The sequence below is a fragment of the Ranitomeya imitator genome, chromosome 9 (assembly GCF_032444005.1).
Source record: "Ranitomeya imitator isolate aRanImi1 chromosome 9, aRanImi1.pri, whole genome shotgun sequence".
In the NCBI taxonomy this organism is placed as follows: domain Eukaryota; kingdom Metazoa; phylum Chordata; class Amphibia; order Anura; family Dendrobatidae; genus Ranitomeya; species Ranitomeya imitator.
Window position 1 is genome coordinate 150126654 of NC_091290.1, and position 20583 is coordinate 150147236.

A 20583-nucleotide genomic window follows, 5' to 3' on the forward strand; every position below is an offset into this window, starting at 1 on the left:
CCTCACACTCTCCCCCGCCTCACACTCTCTGTCCTGTCCATCTAACTGGCCTGTCTGCCTCGCACTCTCCCCCGCCTCACACTCTCTGTCCTGTCTGTCTAACTGGCCTGTCTCCCCCGCCTCACACTCTCCCCGCTTCACACTCTCCACCGCCTCACACTCTCCCCCGCCTCACACTCTCTGTCCTGTCCATCTAACTGGCCTGTCTGCCTCGCACTCTCCCCCGCATCACACTCATGCCCACCTCACACTCTCTGTCCTGTCTAACTGGCCTGTCTGCCTCACACTCACGCCCGCCTCACACTCTCCCCCGCCCCACACTCTCTCCCCCACCCCACACTCTCTCCCCCACCCCACACTCTCTCCCCGCCCCACACTCTCTCCCCGCCCCACACTCTCTCCCCGCCTCACACTCTCTCCCCCACCCCACACTCTCTCCCCGCCCCACACTCTCTCCCCCGCCCCAGACTCTCCCCCCATCCCACATTCTCTTTCCCACCCCACACTCTTTCCCACCCCACACTCTCTCCCCGCCCCACAAACTCTCCCCCGCCTCACACTCTCTGTCCTGTCCATCTAACTGGCCTGTCTGCCTCACACTCACGCCCGCCTCACACACCTGCCTGCCTACCTGTCCTATCTGCTTTGCGTCACATTATCTGCTTTAGACACGTTTTGTACCTTTTTAACCAAAGGGGTGTGGTTTAATGAAAGTTGTTGTTGTCCGAGATGAGACATCAGAGGCAAATTTCTGGTGCTAAGTAACCAACAAGTGGTGTAATAAACTCAGACTACAAAGTGGAAAGAAGCACATTTTTAATCCAGAAGGGGCCCCTGCGATCACCGCTGCATTGTCTGACGGTCTAATTTAGGTTTACATTGTCTAAGAATTAGTCTTAGTTAGTCTGTCTCATGATTTTTGCTATCTTTACTGCCCCTTTAAATGCACGGCAACAGCCTAAACAGCTGTAAAGTGAGTTAGGCATTGGCTGCCAACAGAGCAATATAGAGAAACCACCTCGCTATGTAACACCTTCCCCTCCATTGTCCTGAGGCTGGTAGAAACCCAGCAGATCCCTGAAATCCACCCGTGACTCTACGGCTCATTGGAAACTCAGAACTGACAGAACTTGCAAACTGCAAGATATGAAACAGGTCTGTAAAAACCGCAGGAGCTGAAATATTTCATTTTCCTGTAATGTCATCAGTTTTCTGACCAATATCAGACACAAATAAGTTCTGATGGTTTCAGCGCTGTTCTCGGCATGTACTGGAGATCACAGAACCAGAGCGGGGACGGAGGCAGCGGGGACGGAGGCAGCGGGGACGGCGGCAGCGGGGACGGAGGCAGCGGGGACGGAGGCAGCGGGGACGGAGGCAGCGGGGACGGAGGCAGCGGGGACGGAGGCAGCGGGGACGGAGGCAGCGGGGACGGAGGCAGCGGGGACGGAGGCAGCGGGGACGGAGGCAGCGGGGACGGAGGCAGTGGGGACGGAGGCAGCGGCGGCCTCACTGACGGCACACAGAACATTAATGATTGGTGCACAGTAACTTACCTCGCTGTCCTGCGTGATCTGGACCTGCTCTCCCTGCGGCACCTGAGCGATGTGCAGATGTCCCTGCAGAAAATGGAGAGACGATGTGAGAAAGCAAAAAATCTGATAGATGCTACTATGTAGGCGTGGCTGGCGACATTTTGAGAAAGTTTTTTTGTTGTTTTAACAATAAATATATATGACTAAATAAAACAATTGAATGCAGATCATAGATGAGATCATGCTGCAGCGCCCGCGCCGCCTGCTCAATGTGATTTAAAAAAAAAAATCATTATGAAAACTAGGGGGAAGGTCACTATAGGATATGTCAGCAGCCATAATGGTGAATACCTAATCAGAGCACCACATGAAGACCCCCACAGGCCACCCCGAAGCACGAGCATCACCATTCCATCACCAGGTATCAGTGTATTCAGTATAACAGCGCCGACCTGACAATGTCTGTAGTCACTGAGCACAATCCTGCTGTCAGGGCACTATAACAGAAATGCATGAAACCACATGAAGCCACTGTCTAAGCTAACTAGATACTTAGAGTGGGGGGGACGGTACAGATGTAGTAGATACTTATAGTGTGGGGGACGGTACAAATGTAGTAGATACTTATAGTGGGGAGACGGTACAGATGTAGTAGATACTTATAGTGGGGAGACGGTAGAGATGTAGTAGATACTTATAGTGGGGGAGACGGTACAGATGTAGTAGATACTTATAGTGGGGGGAACAGTAAAGATGTAGTAGATACTTCTAGTGGGGAGACGGTACAGATGTATTCGATATTTATAGTGGGGAGATGGTAGAGATGTAGTAGATACTTATAGTGGGGGGATGGTACAGATGTAGTAGATACTTATAGTGGGGAGACGGTACAGATGTATTCGATATTTATAGTGGGGAGATGGTAGAGATGTAGTAGATACTTCTAGTGGGGGGACGGTACAGATGTAGTAGATATTTATAGTGGGGAGACGGTAGAGATGTAGTAGATATTTATAGTGGGGAGACGGTAGAGATGTAGTAGATACTTATAGTGGGGGGACGGTACAGATGTAGTAGATATTTATAGTGGGGAGACGGTAGAGATGTAGTAGATACTTACAGTGGGGGAGACGGTACAGATGTATTCGATATTTATAGTGGGGAGATGGTAGAGATGTAGTAGATACTTATAGTGGGGGGACGGTACAGATGTAGTAGATATTTATAGTGGGGAGACGGTAGAGATGTAGTAGATACTTATAGTTGGGAGGACAGTAGAGATGCAGATACTTCTTGTGGGTGAGCCAGTACATATGTAGTATATACTTCATATACTTAGGGCTTTCCAACAACTAAAATCCTCATTTTCCCACTGAGCTTTGTTTTGGAAGAAATAAAACGGCTGCACTAAGCTAAGATTAAGAGGCTGAATTTGGAATTCAGTCAAGAAGCCTCTGACGACTTTATTTTACAATTGCCTGTGAATTTCAAAGCTCCCTCTATATCAAACAGCTTCATTTCCTCTGGACGGAAGTTATCCTATTCAGAAGGGGCAAAACAAAACAGACTAAACTTATCAAACTGACAATAGGGACTCCAAGGAAAGTTTCCAGCCCAAACTTCGTAACAGACACTTTGCCTTCATTCCCTGCAGCCTGTAACAGAATGGGACGAATTAACTCTGAGTCTACCATAAAGTATCATCGGCTGCAATTACACGCGCCAACCCCCTTGCCTTTGCTCAAATTTGGGTAAGGACTCCAGTAGCCCACATAACAATGCCCGAACATCACAACCACTCCTTCCTTTGCAGTCAGATTGCTGCAGATTCTTCACGCCTCTGGTGTTACCCTTGTTAGGACCCTTGTCTCCATTTATACCCCACCTCTGTGGATGCTTGATTGCTAGTTTATTGGTTATGGAAATCCCACCTCTGACGTTCTCAGTGATCTCCTCTTGGGCTGATGCTGCTTTGCAGCCACAGTTCTCAGGACGGTTACATGCACAGGGTGTATACTAGTGGTGGTGAAACTACAGCACGTAAGTGGGGGCACACAGAGCCTTCCCAGAGGGCACAAGCGCCATCTCTTCAACACTAGCGCTGCCACCACTCTCCTCAGCCCAGTCCAGTTCCCATCTCCCTCATCATTAATATCATGGCCACTCTCTCAACACACGCGCTGTCCCATCAGGTCGTGCACCGTCCAATCAGTTTGCACACGTGCTGAGGAGGAAGATGGCGCGTGGGCTGAGGAGAGTAGCGGCGCTATTGCTGAGGAGATGGTAAGAGAGTGGCGGCCCTATTGCTGAGGAGATGGCGCGCAGGCTGAGGAGATGGTGGCGCTATTGCGCTGAGTAGAAGGCGCACGTGCACAGGAAGGACTGTGATATATGAAGAGACCAGATCAACGTTGGAAAGGGCAGAGGTAAGTAGTTTTTTTAACGTGAGGCCATTATACTGTATGGAGCACTATGCTGGACCATTATACTGTATGGAGGATTATGTGGGGCTTTTATACTGTATGGGGCACTATGTGGGGCTATTATACTGTATGGAGGACTATGTGGGGCTATTCTACTGTATGGAGGACTATGTGGGGCTATTATACTGTATGGAGGACTATGTGGGGCTATTCTACTGTATGGAGGACTATGTGGGGCACTATGCGAAGCCATTGTACAGTATGGAGCACTATGTGGGGACATTATACTGAATGGAGCACTATGCGGGACCATTATACTGTATGGAGCATTATGTGGGGCCATTATACTGTATGGAGCACTATGTGGGGCACTATGCGAAGCCATTGTCCAGTATGGAGCAATATGTGGGGCCATTATACTGTATTGGGCACTATGCAGGGCCATTATACTGTATGGAGCACTATGTGGGGCTACTATAATGTGTGGAGGACTATGTGCGGCTATTATACTGTATGGAGCACTATGTGGGGACAAAAAGAAGGGGGTTTGTAGCCAGCTCACCGGTAAATCACCGCAGGTGCACGGAACTCCGCTGCAGGAGGACCATCCAATCATCAGAAAAGCAAAGGATTGAGTTCCAGCTCCTTAAAACAATGCATTTATTGAATCCAAATATAAAATCCAAATGTCCATGGTGTACAAACTCCCAACGGTAAGTGCCTGGGATAGCAGAGATAAGCGGCAACGCGTTTCGATCGGAGTGATCTTTATCAAAGCCATACCTGGATCAGGCAGCTTCTCCTACTTATAAGGAGGCTCACCCAACCAGATCATTCATTTGAATCACATGGCAATTTGACAGGTCCTTTTGTCCATAAAGATCAAAACATCGTTACCAGAACATATCATAAGCCAGTAAGGGGTAACACAATACTGCATGCCAAAAGTAGCCACAGCAGGCACACAATCAAATCGATCCCGGTGGGTGAGTTCACCAGGATCAAACGGAATTGTAGTTTAGAAAGAGACCTTAAAGGTGAAATTGATCAAATAGCAAATAAATTGACATATCGGCAATACCCTCAATGGACAATTAATCGGGCCAAAAGAATAGTAGCAGGTAAGGATTGCAAAGAACTAGTTACAGCACAAAAGCATAGCAACTTACAAATGGAACAAAAGCCATATATATGCCTTCAATATAGCCCGCAGTTTACTAAAATTAAAGATATTATCAACAGGTATTTACCTATTTTATATGAAGATCCCCAGTTGTATGATATACTTAACTCTGGCATTAATGTGGTATCGAGAAGAGCCCCGACCATTGGCAATAAAATAGCCCCTAGTCTATTTTGCTCTAAAAACAAATCCACAAAAACCTGGTTAAATTACCTAGGATTTTTTAAGTGTGGTACACGGAATTGCAGCACCTGTAAATTTGCCAGCATTGAAAAGACTTTTTATAATGCGGATGAGACAATTAAATTCGATATAAAGCAGTACATAAATTGTAATTCTTGCAATGTGGTATACAAAATTCAGTGCACGGAGTGCAGCCTATCATATGTGGGCTGTACGTCCAGGAAATTAAAAACACGCATTAGGGAACATCTGTATGATATAGGTAACATTCAAAATGACAACAGGAATATATCAGCAGCATCTAAACATTTTGTCATGTACCATGCACGCAGCACTGTCACGTTCCAGGTCCAGGGAATTGAACGGGTCAATACCCCTATCCGGGGTGGTGACATTAGACGTCGGCTTCTCACACGAGAAGCATATTGGATATTCCAATTGAATACCTGTGTCCCAACAGGATTAAATAAAAGACATGAAGTTATGTTACATTATTGCTGAATGTGATTTTAATTCTCTCTTTTTTTCTTATGTTGTTATAAATGTAATAATGATTTTAGACAAAAGGACCTGTCAAATTGCCATGTGATTCAAATGAATGATCTGGTTGGGTGAGCCTCCTTATAAGTAGGAGAAGCTGCCTGATCCAGGTATGGCTCTGATAAAGATCACTTCGATCGAAACGCGTTGCCGTTTATCTCTGCTATCCCAGGCACTTACCGTTGGGAGTTTGTACACCATGGACATTTGGATTTTATATTTGGATTCAATAAATGCATTGTTTTAAGGAGCTGGAACTCAATCCTTTGCTTTTCTGATGATTGGATAGCACTATGTGGGGCCATTATACTGTATGGAGCACTATGTGGGGCTACTATACTGTATGGAGGACTATGTGCGGCTATTATACTGTATGGAGGACTATGTGGGCCATTATACTGTATGGAGCACTATGTGGGGCTACTATACTGTATGGAGGACTATGTGCGGCTATTATACTGTATGGAGCACTATGTGGGGCCATTATACTGTATGGAGCACTATGTGGGGCCATTATACTGTATGGAGCACTATGTGGGGCTACTATACTGTATGGAGGACTATGAGCGGCTATTATACTGTATGGAGGACTATGTGGGCCATTATACTGTATGGAGCACTATGTGGGGCTACTATACTGTATGGAGGACTATGTGCGGCTATTATACTGTATGGAGCACTATGTGGAGCCATTATACTGTATGGAGCACTATGTGGGGCTACTATACTGTATGGAGGACTATGTGCGGCTATTATACTGTATGGAGCACTATGTGGAGCCATTATACTGTATGGAGCACTATGTGGAACTACTATACTGTATGGAGGACTATGTGCGGCTATTATACTGTATGGAGCACTATGTGGGGCCATTATACTGTATGGAGCACTATGTGGGGCCATTATACTGTATGGAGCACTATGTGGGCCATTATACTGTATGGAGCACTATGTGGAACTACTATACTGTATGGAGGACTATGTGCGGCTATTATACTGTATGGAGCACTATGTGGGGCCATTATACTGTATGGAGCACTATGTGGGGCCATTATACCATATGGAAGGCAATGCAGGGCCCAGTTATACAGCTGGAGAATCATACTGTGATGAGGTCACCATTCTTTGTTTGGGGGATTGAGGGAGGGGAGTACAGTAGGGTCATCATACTGTGCGGAAGGAGGAATTCACTGTGGGGGTATCATACTGTGTTTGGGAGCCCTTTTGTTCGCATCATTCTTTATCTGGTTTATTAAAGGTTTTTTATCCTTTGTTATTACATATTTAAATTAGACCATTGGGCCATATGCTTTTTACTGCTCTTACATAACACACTATATTTCATTCCACTACAATTCCAAAAGTTAATCGTTTTATTTGATAAGGAAAAACTTCCTTAATTGTGGACATTTTTTTCTTTTTTTTTTTTAACAAATATCAAGGTTGACCTGCGACTTTGTGCAAGCTTTTAACTTGGATCCTCTGTGTATCTGAGTTTGACATCCCTGGCTTTAAAGGTTATTCTCATCATGATAAAGGGTTACAATTGCAAAGAGGTTGTAAAAACAAACAACTTAGCAATTTTATTTTTGTTTAAAAATCCTCTCCATTCTCAATAACAGATCTTCACTGCAATCAATGGCCGGTATCTTGGGCTCGGTGTGCAGTGCTTACAAGCTCTTTGCTATAGACTCAATAGTGCGCTAATGTACGAGTTGCTTTTCTAATCTTAAACCTCAGTATTCAGGTTAAATAGCTGTGTTGGCACTTTGTGATAAATAAGTGGGTATTTGAGTGCAGTTTGGTCACTCGGTCTCTAAAAGGTTCGCCATCACTGGTATATACAGTGGGAAAAATAAGTATTTGATACCCTGACTATTTTGCAAGTTTTCCCCCCTACAAAGAATGGAGAGGTCTGTAATTTTTATCATAGATACACTTCACCTGTGAGAGACAGAATCTGACAATAAAATCCAGAAAATCACATTGTATGATTTTTACATAATTAGTTTGCATTTTATTGCATGAAATAAGTATTTGATCACCTACCAACCAGCAAGAATTCAGCTCTCACAGACCTGTTAGTGTTTCTGTAAGAAGACTCCTATTCTGCACTTATTACCTGAATTAACTGCATCTGTCTGAACTCGTAACCTGTATAAAAGACAATCAATCACACTCCAACCTCTCCACCATGGCCAAGACCAAAGAGCTGCCTAGGGACACCAGGAACAAAATAGTAGACCTGCACAAGCCTGGGATGGGCTACAGAACAATAGGAAAGCAGCTTAGTGAGAAGGCAACAACTGTTAGCTCAATTATTAGAATATGGAAAAACACAAGATGACTGTCAATCTTCCTCGGTCAGAGGCTCCATGAAAGAGCTCCCCTCGTGGGGTAAAGATGATTCAGGGAAAGATCAGGAATCAGCCCAGAACTACACGGGAGGAACTGGTCAATGACCTGAAGAGAGCTGGGACCACAGTCTCAAACATTACCGCTAGTAACACACTATACCGTTGTGCATTAAAATCCCCCCTGCTCACGCCAGCACATTACTAGGAAGGTTTGAAGTTCACCAATGACCATCTAGATGATCCAGAGGAGACGTGGGAGAAGGTCATGTGTTCAGATGAGACTAAAATATAACTTTTTGGTATCAACTACACTTGCTGTGTTTGGAAGAAGAAGGATGAGTACAACCCACAAGAACACCATCCCAACCGTAAAGCATGGTGGGGGAAACATCATACTTTGGGGGTGCTTCTTTGCAAAGGGGACAGGACGACTTCAACGTATTGAAGGCAGGATGGATGGGGTCATGTATTGCTCTATTTTGGCCAACAACCACCTTCCTTCAGTAAAAGCATTGAAGATGGGTCATGACTGGGTCTTCCAGCATGACAACGACTCCAAACACACAGAAAGGGCAACTAAGGAGTGGCTCCGTAAGAAGCATTTGGAGGTCCTGGAGAGGCCTAGCCAGTTTCCAGACCTAATCCCAATAGAAAATCTTTGGAGGGAGCTGAAGCTCAATATTGCCCAGCGACCGCCCCGAAACCGGAAAGATCTGTATGGAGGAGGGGGCCAAAATCCCTGCTGCAGTGTGTGCAAACTTGGTTGAGAACTACAGGAAACATCTGACCTCTGTAATTGCAAACAAAGATTTTTTTTTTTTTATTGTATCAAATACTTATTTCATGCAATAAAATGCAAATTATGTAAAAATCCTACAATGTGATTCTATGGTTCTTATATTTAGATTCTGTCACTCACAGGTGACGTGTACCTACAATAAAATTACACTTCTCTCCATTCTTTGTAGGTTGCAGAATCGGCAGTGTATCAAATACTTATTTTCCCCACTGTATACAACAAAACCACAAGATAATTGCACTGTGTGAATCACCCATATATTTGTGGCTTGAAATAAGTGCAGTATAAATAAGTATAGCGCCATGGAATAAATGGCGCTATAAAAATGTATAATAATAATAAAATAGTATAGAGGAAATGTAATTCTCACTTTCTGAAAGGTAAAGACTCCAGACAATATCTCCAGCTTTCGCCCATGACTATTGTAAGATGTCAGCTGGACAGGTCCTTGAGTATGTATCATTGAGGTTGGTAGCTTCGGTGATATAAGCCCAGGAAAGCAGGCTCCAGCACATATAGTGCAGAGAGAGTTATTAGGGCTTATCAGGGTCGGGTTTTACGAGCAGTCAAAGAGATGGGTGGGACCGATTGCTCACATATTCCCAGAGTGGTTCGGCAGATAAAATGGAGACCAAGTGTCTCAGTCAGTGTCTATGACTGGAGGTGTGGAGTCTTCCAGTGTGTTTGCTGAAGGATACTGACCTGAGTGGTAGGACCCCGCACTACTAAATGGACTGTTTACTTTCTGTTTTTTTTTTTTTTTTTACTTTATGTGGGCAAATGTTGTATTGTTTGCTTATGCTGAGCAGCCTATGAGCTTCTAATAAACCAGCCTGGACAGTTTAATGAAACCATTTCCTATGCCTACCTCAACTGCAGCTGAGCGAGTATAAAACCCTACACTCTGATGTTCCTATTGAAGGCCGTCATGATAATGACCAGTTGTTGTTTTTGCAGCTCTGGACATTTAGAATCCAGAGACTGGAGGGCAGCCACTCACTACACTTACACCTGACTTTCTATCAGTCTATCAGGCTTCGTGGAAGGAAATGAAAGCGGCCAGGTCGGTCTCCGAAGAGACTCCATAACCTCATAAATAATCGTTCATTCACTTCACTTCTCTACATGAGGCTTTGTGATCTCTGCACAAGACTTAAATCACTGCGACTCTGCTCCAAGCTCCAGCTATCAACTGTGAAACGACGTGTCATCGCTCCATCGCTGACAATAGCGGAGACAGTTCTGAGAGATGAAATAACATTCTCTGGGAAGAATCAGTCGCCAGAGGAAGTAAGCTTCTCTTTATTGGACGGATCGTTCTCTGAATTTACAACCTTCACAGTGCGGCACCCTCGATCTCGACACTTCTATGGTTTATGTGTCTGCACATGTCTAATGTCCCATGCTGCCATTTTTTGTTTTCACCCTCAGGGAGACCAAAGAGTGACGTGATCAAATATGGTTCAATAATGTCCCTGATACTAATCTGATGCATGAACGCAATGCCAGCTGTCCAGTGTGTAACACATCGTAGAGACTTACCACCTGGACCTGCCCGTCCTCGCCGATCTGGTGGAACTGCACCTGCTGGGCATTGGCCAGGGCGTAGTGCAGGGCCTGGGGCGGCGTCTGCTGCAGGTCACTGGAGGACGACACCGTGTTCTGCACACCGTCTGCAAGGGGCAATGGACACAGAGGCTTTCAATGAAACAGACCAAAAAGTAATACGATTCACATCACTGTCAATCGGCAGAAGCCTCCGAACACGACTCTATAATCCTCCACAATAGTAACTTTGTTGGGTTGTGATATTTGCACAATATTTATGGAGGATTTTTCCATTTTTAACCCTATTTTGTGACATGCAGAACAGATCCTAGGCTAATGTTGAATGCAGTTCCAAAATGTATTATTAATTTGCAGCATTTTTTATTAAAATTACCGGTGCCGTGACGTGGCGTACGTGCGGCTAGTGAGTTGTGCCACACATCTGCATGGCAAGAATCAAACACCTTCAAGAGGCCGAGTCACCACTGATGGCTCCTTGCATTTTCATGTGTGGCTTCTTATAAAATCCACAGACCGGACGCTCTAAGGAATGCATCTATTTATCCATTATCCACAGGATAATGAGGGAGGACTTCTCGCACTTACAAGTTCCCATAATGTAATCTCTCGGGCTCAGAATATAGCATTTTGATATGTGAGGAAATCGCTGGTAGAAGAGTGTGAGACTACAAAGCTCCTCTGGAGTACGGCAGCTGTGTAGTGTCACCTCGTTTCCTCCCAAGATGTAGGGTCACTTTATTATAGACCCCGTGTACAAATAAACACATATGGGGTAATACCGGCATGTCTGAACGCTGCTTTATAGACTGTCCCGCCTCGCAGGATGCGACCGTCCCGCCTCGCAGGATGCGACCGTCCCGCCTCGCAGGATGCGACCGTCCCGCCTCGCAGGATGCTACCCTCCCGCCTCGCAGGATGCGACCGTCCCGCCTCGCAGGATGCGACCGTCTCGCCTCGCAGGATGAGACCGTCCCCCCTCGCAGGATGTGACCGTCTCGACTCGCAGGATGAGACCGTCCCACCTCGCAGGATGCGACCGTCTCACCTCGCAGGATGAGACCGTCCCGCCTCGCAGTATGCGACCATCCTGCCTCGCAGGATGAGACCGTCCTGCCTCGCAGGATGTGACCGTCTCGCCTCGCAGGATGTGACCGTGTGACCGTCCCACCTCGCAGGATGCAACCGTCTCGCCTCGCAGGAGTGCGAGACTACAAAGCTCCTCTGGAGTACGGCAGCTGTGTAGTGTCACCTCGTTTCCTCCCAAGATGTAGGGTCACTTTATTATAGATCCCGTGTACAAATAAACACATATGGGGTAATACCGGCATGTCTGAACGCTGCTTTATAGACTGTCCCGCCTCGCAGGATGCGACCGTCCCGCCTCGCAGGATGCGACCGTCCCGCCTCGCAGGATGCGACCGTCCCGCCTCGCAGGATGCGACCGTCCCGCCTCGCAGGATGCGACCGTCCCGCCTCGCAGGATGCGACCGTCTCGCCTCGCAGGATGAGACCGTCCCCCCTCGCAGGATGTGACCGTCTCGCCTCGCAGGATGAGACCGTCCCTCCTCGCAGGATGCGACCGTCTCACCTCGCAGGATGAGACCGTCCCGCCTCGCAGTATGCGACCATCCTGCATCGCAGGATGAGACCGTCCCGCCTCGCAGGATGTGACCGTCTCGCCTCGCAGGATGTGACCGTGTGACCGTCCCACCTCGCAGGATGCAACCGTCTCGCCTCGCAGGATGAGACCGTCCTGCCTCGCAGTATGCGACCTTCCTGCCTCGCAGGATGAGACCGTCCCGCCTCGCAGGATGCGACCGTCTCGCCTCGCAGGATGAGACCGTCCCCCCTCGCAGGATGTGACCGTCTCGCCTTGCAGGATGAGACCGTCCCACCTCGCAGGATGCGACCGTCTCACCTCGCAGGATGAGACCGTCCCGCCTCGCAGTATGCGACCTTCCTGCCTCGCAGGATGAGACCGTCCCGCCTCGCAGGATGTGACCGTCTCGCCTCGCAGGATGTGACCGTGTGACCGTCCCACCTCGCAGGATGCAACCGTCTCGCCTCGCAGGATGAGACCGTCCTGCCTCGCAGTATGCGACCATCCTGCCTCGCAGGATGAGACCGTCCCGCCTCGCAGGATGTGACCGTCTCGCCTCGCAGGATGAGACCATTACGCCTCGCAGGATGCGACAGTCTCACCTCGCAGGATGAGACCGTCCCGCCTCGCAGGATGTGACTGTCCCGTCTCGCAGGATGTGACTGTCCCAGATCTGCTCTGCTGCATCCTACAGTACAGGGGTCCCAGAAGAAAGGCATTGCAGGGGTACACCCGTCTCGTCTCAGGTGTGGCTCTTACCTCCGTCATGTAAGGTTTGGAGTTTCCTCCTGTTTGGCCTTCTCCATGTGTCATATACACAATAGAGGAGAGCGCCAAGGCTTTCTAATGTCTACTGTTTTTGCACTTACTCAAAAAAGCAAGGTGTGAACATGGCCTTAGTCATTTTTTGCATATATGAAACTCCACCTCAGTGAGTCTCCAGTAGTCCCTGCTCCGCAGCATTTTGCTTCCTTCCTGTAACACTTGCACCGGGCTGACATTTTTACAATCGTGCTCCAACCTGCCAATATTGTGGAATTGGTCTCTCCCCCTGTAACCCCGTGACTCGCATTCCTCACCCCGGGGCAGGGCTCCTTGGGCTTTTTTCCAAAGCTCTTCATCCACACCTTGAATCAATCATTAGAAAATGAGATATATTTGAAGATCTTTCTGCTTTTTAAAATCCTGACCTCCCATATATTATAGATGGGAGACCCCGACATGTCACATCCCAAGCACCAGATGAGACAGATGGTACCAAACACATTGTTATACTTCTGCTATAATAAAGATGGCGGCCTTCTCAGGCCAATCACAGACCTATAAGGGGATATCATTACTGGGAGCTCTATAATAAAGAAGCTTTATATACTTTATTACATCCATCCTCAGCCAGTGAGCACTAAGTCTGCACGCCCCGATCCAAACGAGCGGCTGCAGAAAGTCAAGGACTGAATAACACGTGTATAGGTGGAAAATAACAGCACGATTGGGAGGAATATATTATTTAAGAGCAGATGACAGAGACTTGTCAGGGGCGGCTCATCAGCCTCTGCGCACCAAGCACACGGAGCAGCCGTCAGGGTCGTATATTATAACGGCTGCCCCTCCAGGATAAAGGTGCAACACAAAAGAGATGATATAGGGGCCAGTGGCTGATGGATGTCAGGTGTCCTGTAGAAGGCATCAGCGTCCTCCCGGCAGGGAATAACTCACTCCAGCATCCTGTGTATGGGTCACAATCCTCCGAGGTGAGTTATGGCCGCGGCATTCCTGCCTAATATTACACTGCAGGAAGATGGGCGCAGACAGTGAAAGAGCCATATACTAAGCTGATCATTAAACCGCGAGGCAGTGACATGTATACTGCACTCCGAGGGTGGGATTACATCACTGGTAAGGTCATATATCCCACCGGAGGACACTTCTATACATGTAACTCAGATTATGAGAAGAAGCAATTGTGAACAGGAGAAATCTGCATTAGTGGCTGAATGTTTCTCCGCAGATAAGTGTCAGTGTCTGTAAGTATGGGGCCAGCATCGATCTCAGCTCATCTCCAGTCACTAAGCTGGTGGCCTCCACGCAAGGATAACCATAGATCCCTGCAGTCACCTCACTTATAGGACCGGTGGAGGTCCAGATCCCTGCAGTCACCTCACCTATAGGATGGGTGGAGGTCCAGATCCCTGCAGTCACCTCACCTATAGGATGGGTGGAGGTCCAGATCCCTGCAGTCACCTCACCTATAGGATGGGTGGAGGTCCAGATCCCTGCAGTCACCTCACTTACAGGATCGATGGAGGTCCAGATCCCTGCAGTCACCTCACTTATAGGATTGGTGGAGGTCCAGATCCCTGCAGTCACCTCACTTATAGGATCGGTGGAGGTCCAGATCCCTGCAGTTACCTCACTTATAGGATTGGTGGAGGTCCAGATCCCTGCAGTCACCTCACTTATAGGATCGGTGGAGGTCCAGATCCCTGCAGTTACCTCATTTATAGGATAAGTGAAGGTCCAGATCCCTGCAGTCACCTCACTTACAGGATTGGTGGAGGTCCAGATCCCTGCAGTCACCTCACTTATAGGATTGGTGGAGGTCCAGATCCCCGCAGTCACCTCACTTATAGGATCGGTGGAGGTCCAGATCCCTGCAGTCACCTCACTTATAGGATTGGTGGAGGTCCAGATCCCCGCAGTCACCTCACTTATAGGATCGGTGGAGGTCCAGATCCCTGCAGTCACCTCACTTATAGGATCGGTGGAGGTCCAGATCCCTGCAGTTACCTCATTTATAGGATAAGTGGTGGTCCAGATCCCTGCAGTCACCTCACTTACAGGATGGGTGGAGGTCCTGATCCCTGCAGTCACCTCACTTACAGGATGGGTGGAGGTCCGGATCCCTGCAGTCACCTCACTTACAGGATCGGTGGAGGTCCGGATCCCTGCAGTCACCTCACTTATCGGATAGGTGGAGGTCCGGATCCCTGCAGTCACCTCATTTACAGGATAGGTGGAGGTCCGGATGCCTGCAGTCACCTCACTTATAGGATGGGTGGAGATCCAGATCCCTGCAGTCACCTCACTTACAGGATCGGTGGAGGTCCAGATCCCTGCAGTCTCCTCACTTATAGGATTGGTGGAGGTCCAGATCCCAGCAGTCACCTCACTTATAGGATTGGTGGAGGTTTAGATCCCCGCAGTCACCTCACTTATAGGATTGGTGGAGGTCCAGATCCCTGCAGTCACCTCACTTACAGCATGGGTGGAGGTCCGGATCCCTGCAGTCACCTCATTTATAGGATCGGTGGAGGTCCAGATGCTTGCAGTCACCTCACTTACAGGATTGGTGGAGGTCCAGTCACCGGGAAGAACATTGTGATCCGTCAGCTCGTGCTCTGCCCCCGTCTAGTCTGAGGCTTGCTTGCACATAGCGAGGTGAGTCACTACAGTAAAGGACCATTTGGGTACACCTTGTCGTGGTGGGATGGCTTTTATAATTTTTTGTGCCTTCTCGCCTACACAATCTACAACCATCCAGCCTTTCCACATACTGGAGACATTTGGACGAGAGGGTACCATGTTCCACCTAACCTAACCATGATGAGTCCATGTGCCTTCCGAGGATAATGTCTTACAGATTATCCCTGCATTTACAGTCTTTACCTTCCTCACTTTCACTCAAACTACTCTTACTAAGTCAGTGACGTCGCTGTCCAAAGATATAAGTGCGCTCTCCTTGTGCACCTAATGAATGCAGCTCTTATATGCCCAGATCCTCGTTCGTTAGGTCTGTGGTTCTCCAAGGTAAATGAGGATGCAATCTCGCCATCATATAACACAACCTCCCACGTTTTCTTGACCTGGTACCACGGTTGGTCTTCCAGATGAATCTGAAGACGTCCTCACACTTGGTTAGTGAAAGCACTGTTTAGACAGTAGTCATTTCACTGTCATTGTCTTCTCTCTTCTCGCTCTCTCACTGCTGGGGATCCCACACCTGATCGGTCAGGTGCACGGTCTTTAATATTTAACGTTTTTAAAGATTCATCCACTTATTTTTCTTCACAATTTTAGATGTGGCCTGGCAATGTTTGTTTAAGCAAAGAATTTAGAAAAAGATTCCCATTACTTATAGAGAACAGTAATGAGACCAACCTGTCTCGCCCACGACCACCACAAAGCCCAGGGCCATCTTGTGTAGTAACATTTTCATCACTTCTTATTATGGTACGTTATAACTCTGGACGCAGGTCAGTGGCAATGATTTACCTAGTGTCGGAAAGGACTTGCACCCAGTGGAGGGACATGTGGGTGACAATAGAAGGGAGGCAGATAATTAAAAGCCATGGGCTCCATCCAGCACATAAGAATCCCGTAGGAAAATATCGTCAGAGTTAAACAATCAAAGTAATTTGTTATGCAGGCTTGGAAGAGCGATTTGGCACGATATCCGGTTTTACTGCGGCTTCACAGTTCATCTGTTGACCAAATCTGGAGCCTTTAACAACTGCAAAACTGATTGAACTGTAAAGGAAAAGCTTTGAATTTTGCAGAAAAGTTCAATATGATCTCAGGAATCCTACAAGGGACAGGAAAAACCGTTAGTCGAAATGACCGATGATCTGAATCGCCATCGTAAGAAAGGCTGGCAGCTAACACACAGTGACAGGGCCGGGCTCACCGCCCTCGGGAGGAGACGAATACAGCAGAACACATATGCTGCGAAGATTAGAAGCTGGCTGTAGAGAGCGCAGCACAAAGTGAAGCGCTCGTAGACTCTTGCACAACCAAGTGCAACGTTTCCAAACCATCGTGCCAGAGGAAAAACTGGGACCCAAAGTTTCTGTGATCCCGACAATCTGTTCCAGTTGCTCAGTGCAAGGAGGCAGCTCTGCGATTAATTACCCCCCAAAGTGCCTGTCGATCGCTACAGCAAAGTGGTCAATGGAGAAAAAGTAAAGGTCGGCTCATAACCTCTCCAGCCATGTAGATGTCTAGGCCTGACAGCACTCGTTGTATGGCGGTGTTTTGTTTTTGTTTGTTTTTTAGATGGGGTGAGATTGTATTAAAGTAATATAATATATAAATCAATGTAATTGAAGGAAATCTCGGATGGACACATTGGCACTTCACTACATTCTTAGCCCATTCTCGACATCCGCTCAGTGGCTGAACTCGCTTTGTTCCCTCCAACCAATGTGGATGATGATGACCGGTCATTTCAAGACATAATTAACACCGTAAAAACAAAAACCCCAAAACATGTCGAAGTTGTGTTGTGTTTTTCCATAATTCTCCCGCATTTGGAATTTTTTTTCCCAGTTTTCAGTACATTATATGGTAAAATGAATCGTGCCATTAAAAACTACAACTCGTCCTGCAACAAAACAATCCCTCAGATGGCGATGTTGGCAGATAAATACCCTAGTTATGGCTCTTGGAAGAAGTGGTAAAAAAAAAAAAAACGCAAAAACAAAAATTCCTCTATCCTGCAAATAAAGCTTATATTCACCATGTCATGTAAAGTTCTGAAGCTTTTTAATATAATTTCAACATTTAATTTTCAACCTCATTAACAAATGTCCTACTTGGTGGTATCACAAAGGGGCATTGCGCCCCAACGGTCCTACACAAGTACAGCATTGCCCCCCACCGGTCCTACACAAGTACAGCATTGCCCCCCACCGGTCCTACACAAGTAGAGCATTGCCCCCCACCGGTCCTACACAAGTAGAGCATTGCCCCCCACCGGTCCTACACAAGTACAGCATTGCCCCCCACCGGTCCTACACAAGTACAGCATTGCCCACCACCGGTCCTACACAAGTACAGCATTGCCCCCCACCGGTCCTACACAAGTACAGCATTGCCCCCCACCGGTCCTACACAAGTAGAGCATTGCCCCCCACCGGTCCTACACAAGTACAGCATTGCCCCCCACCGGTCCTACACAAGTACAGCATTGCCCACCACAAGTACAGCATTGTCCACCACCGGTCCTACACAAGTACAGCATTGCCCACCACAAGTACAGCATTGTCCACCACCGGTCCTACACAAGTACAGCATTGTCCACCACCGGTCCTACACAAGTACAGCATTGCCCCCCACCGGTCCTACACAAGTACAGCATTGCCCCCCCACTGGTCCTACACAAGTACAGAATTTCCCCCCACCGGTCCTACACAAGTACAGCATTGTCCCCCACTGGTCTGACACAAGTGCAGCATTACCCCCACCGGTCTGACACAAGTGCAGCATTGCCCCCCACTGGTCTGACACAAGTACAGCATTGCCCCCCCACCGGTCTGACACAAGTGCAGAATTGCCCCCCCCCCACTGGTCTGACAAGTACAGCATTACCCCCACCAGTCCTACACAAGTACAGCATTGTCCCCCACTGGTCTGACACAAATACAGCTTTGCCCCCCACCGGTCTGACACAAGTGCAGGAGTCCCCCACCGATCCAACACAAGTACAGCATTGTCCCCCAACGGTCCGACACAAGTACAGCTTTGTCTCCCAACGGTCCGACACAAGTACAGCATTAAATGTCCAAGCCAAGAAAAGAAAAAAAAAAGAAAAAAAGTAAGCGGCACAGCTTGACTTTCCAGAGATTAATAACTCGATGTGGAGAGTTTCCCAACATAAGGTAGTCCGGTCAGATGAAAGGCGGTGCTTGCGTGAAACCGTGGAAGCGCTCGTATCAGCGGCCGTCGTCGTCTTGCCTGTCGCACTCCCTCTCTCACTCCCTCCCTTGAACCGCGAAGATGTTTTGCTATATGTTCCAATAAAGGACGTTTGAATTGCCACTGATTGGTGAGTGCTATTGCATTTTTTCTACTTTTTTATTTACAAGTACAGCATTGCCACCTGCCGATCTGCACAAGTGCAGCATTGTCCCCCACCGGTCTGACACAAGTACAGCATTGTCCCCCGCCGGCCTGACATACATACTGCATTGCCCCCCGCCGACCTGACATAAGTACAGCTTTGCCCCCCACCGGTCCGACAAGTACAGAATTGCCCCCCACCGGCCCGACATAAGTACAGCATTGTCCCCCGCCGGCCTGACAACGACATAAGAACAGCTATCATAGATACTGACAACTGCAGCACAAACTTCATTTACTAAACCTTCAGATCTCCGTTCGGTAATCATTGGTTGCTTTTAACAAATATTGGTAATTTTTCTATACTTGACCAACTTCCACTATGGCAGTTCTTAATTTTCCCCCTAAATACACAAAAAAGAATATTCACCTTTGAACACTAAAGAAAAATGGACCACACAAAAAAATCTGAGTTGCCTACAAAAACCCAGCAGTCTACATTTTATTATTTTTCCGCCTTCTCTCCTCCGTAAATGGAATTTCAGAGCTAATGTGGCTTGACGGGTCAAACGCGTAGAAAAACATTACAAACAAACGTTTGCCAATCAAAAGCTGAAAACATATTGTACCAATCTATTATAACGACGAGCCCGTGTTTGTACATGCCAAGTCCGGCCTCAAACGCTGCTTTTTTATTCAGTTCTAAATGAAGCTGAAAGGTAATAAAAATCTCTGCTGAGTAGTCAGCCATGTTACCGTCAAATAAGCCTTGACCTATTAATGCCTTGATCGAGGTCTATCCGACAGGCGGCCCATGTCTAGGTATAGCGTCCATGCTGAATAAACAGCTCCTATTTCTCGGCACGTCGCACACGGACGTCTTCTTCCCAACCACGGTTTTACAGCCAGTGTCTTAGGTAACATTTAATAGTTTGTGCAGTCGTGTTACTGGTCCACTGTTCATACCCCTCCAGCGATAAATGGACACAAAAAGTCAACGAAAGTTCAACCAGACAGATCGTAATGTGCAATCTTTAGTCAACTGGAGCGGCCGCTCGGAGGAAATACTCAATTCTGCCTTCCAGATTCCACTTCTCGGCTTTAATCTAATAATAAGATGTGGTTTACATTAGTGAAATCCAAAAAGGTAATTCTCTAAATGAGTATTTGTAAAACGACAGAGAAGATGAGGGGAGCGTAGGCCGCCACAGATCGAAGAAAAAAAAGCTTGCACTGCCGTAAGAGAATGCTCCGAATCCTGAGTATGTGGTGTGTTGTGTCGCACGGAGCGGATGAACAGTCACATCTGCGCCGTCACACACGGCTCCAATTATTCTTCGCAGTTCCTGACTTGAACACATTCTTTTACTAATCTGAAGACTGGTTCACAGTCCCAAAGGCCCGAAGGGGAAGTGAAACCATCAGCCTAGATTTACCCCACGTTAGCTCCATAGTAGAAAAGATTTATGTCTCTGGCATGTCCACGTGATGTTATTATTCGGTAATGAGAAGATGTGCAGGTATCGCACCTGAGCATTACTGCCTCAGCAGCCGTGA

The 20583-nt window shown here is 47.5% G+C and overlaps 1 protein-coding gene across 1 annotated transcript in view; it reads right to left on the minus strand.

The window, feature by feature from the left end:
• The window catches only part of BANP (BTG3 associated nuclear protein), a 369258-nt gene that overhangs the window by 140924 nt on the left and 207751 nt on the right, over positions 1 to 20583 (minus strand). The window contains exons 9-10 of the mRNA XM_069739403.1: positions 10563 to 10693; positions 1557 to 1619 (exon numbers count right to left, since the gene is read on the minus strand). Coding sequence (XP_069595504.1) covers positions 1557 to 1619; positions 10563 to 10693 — 194 coding nt within the window. The remainder of the gene's footprint in view (positions 1 to 1556; positions 1620 to 10562; positions 10694 to 20583) is intronic.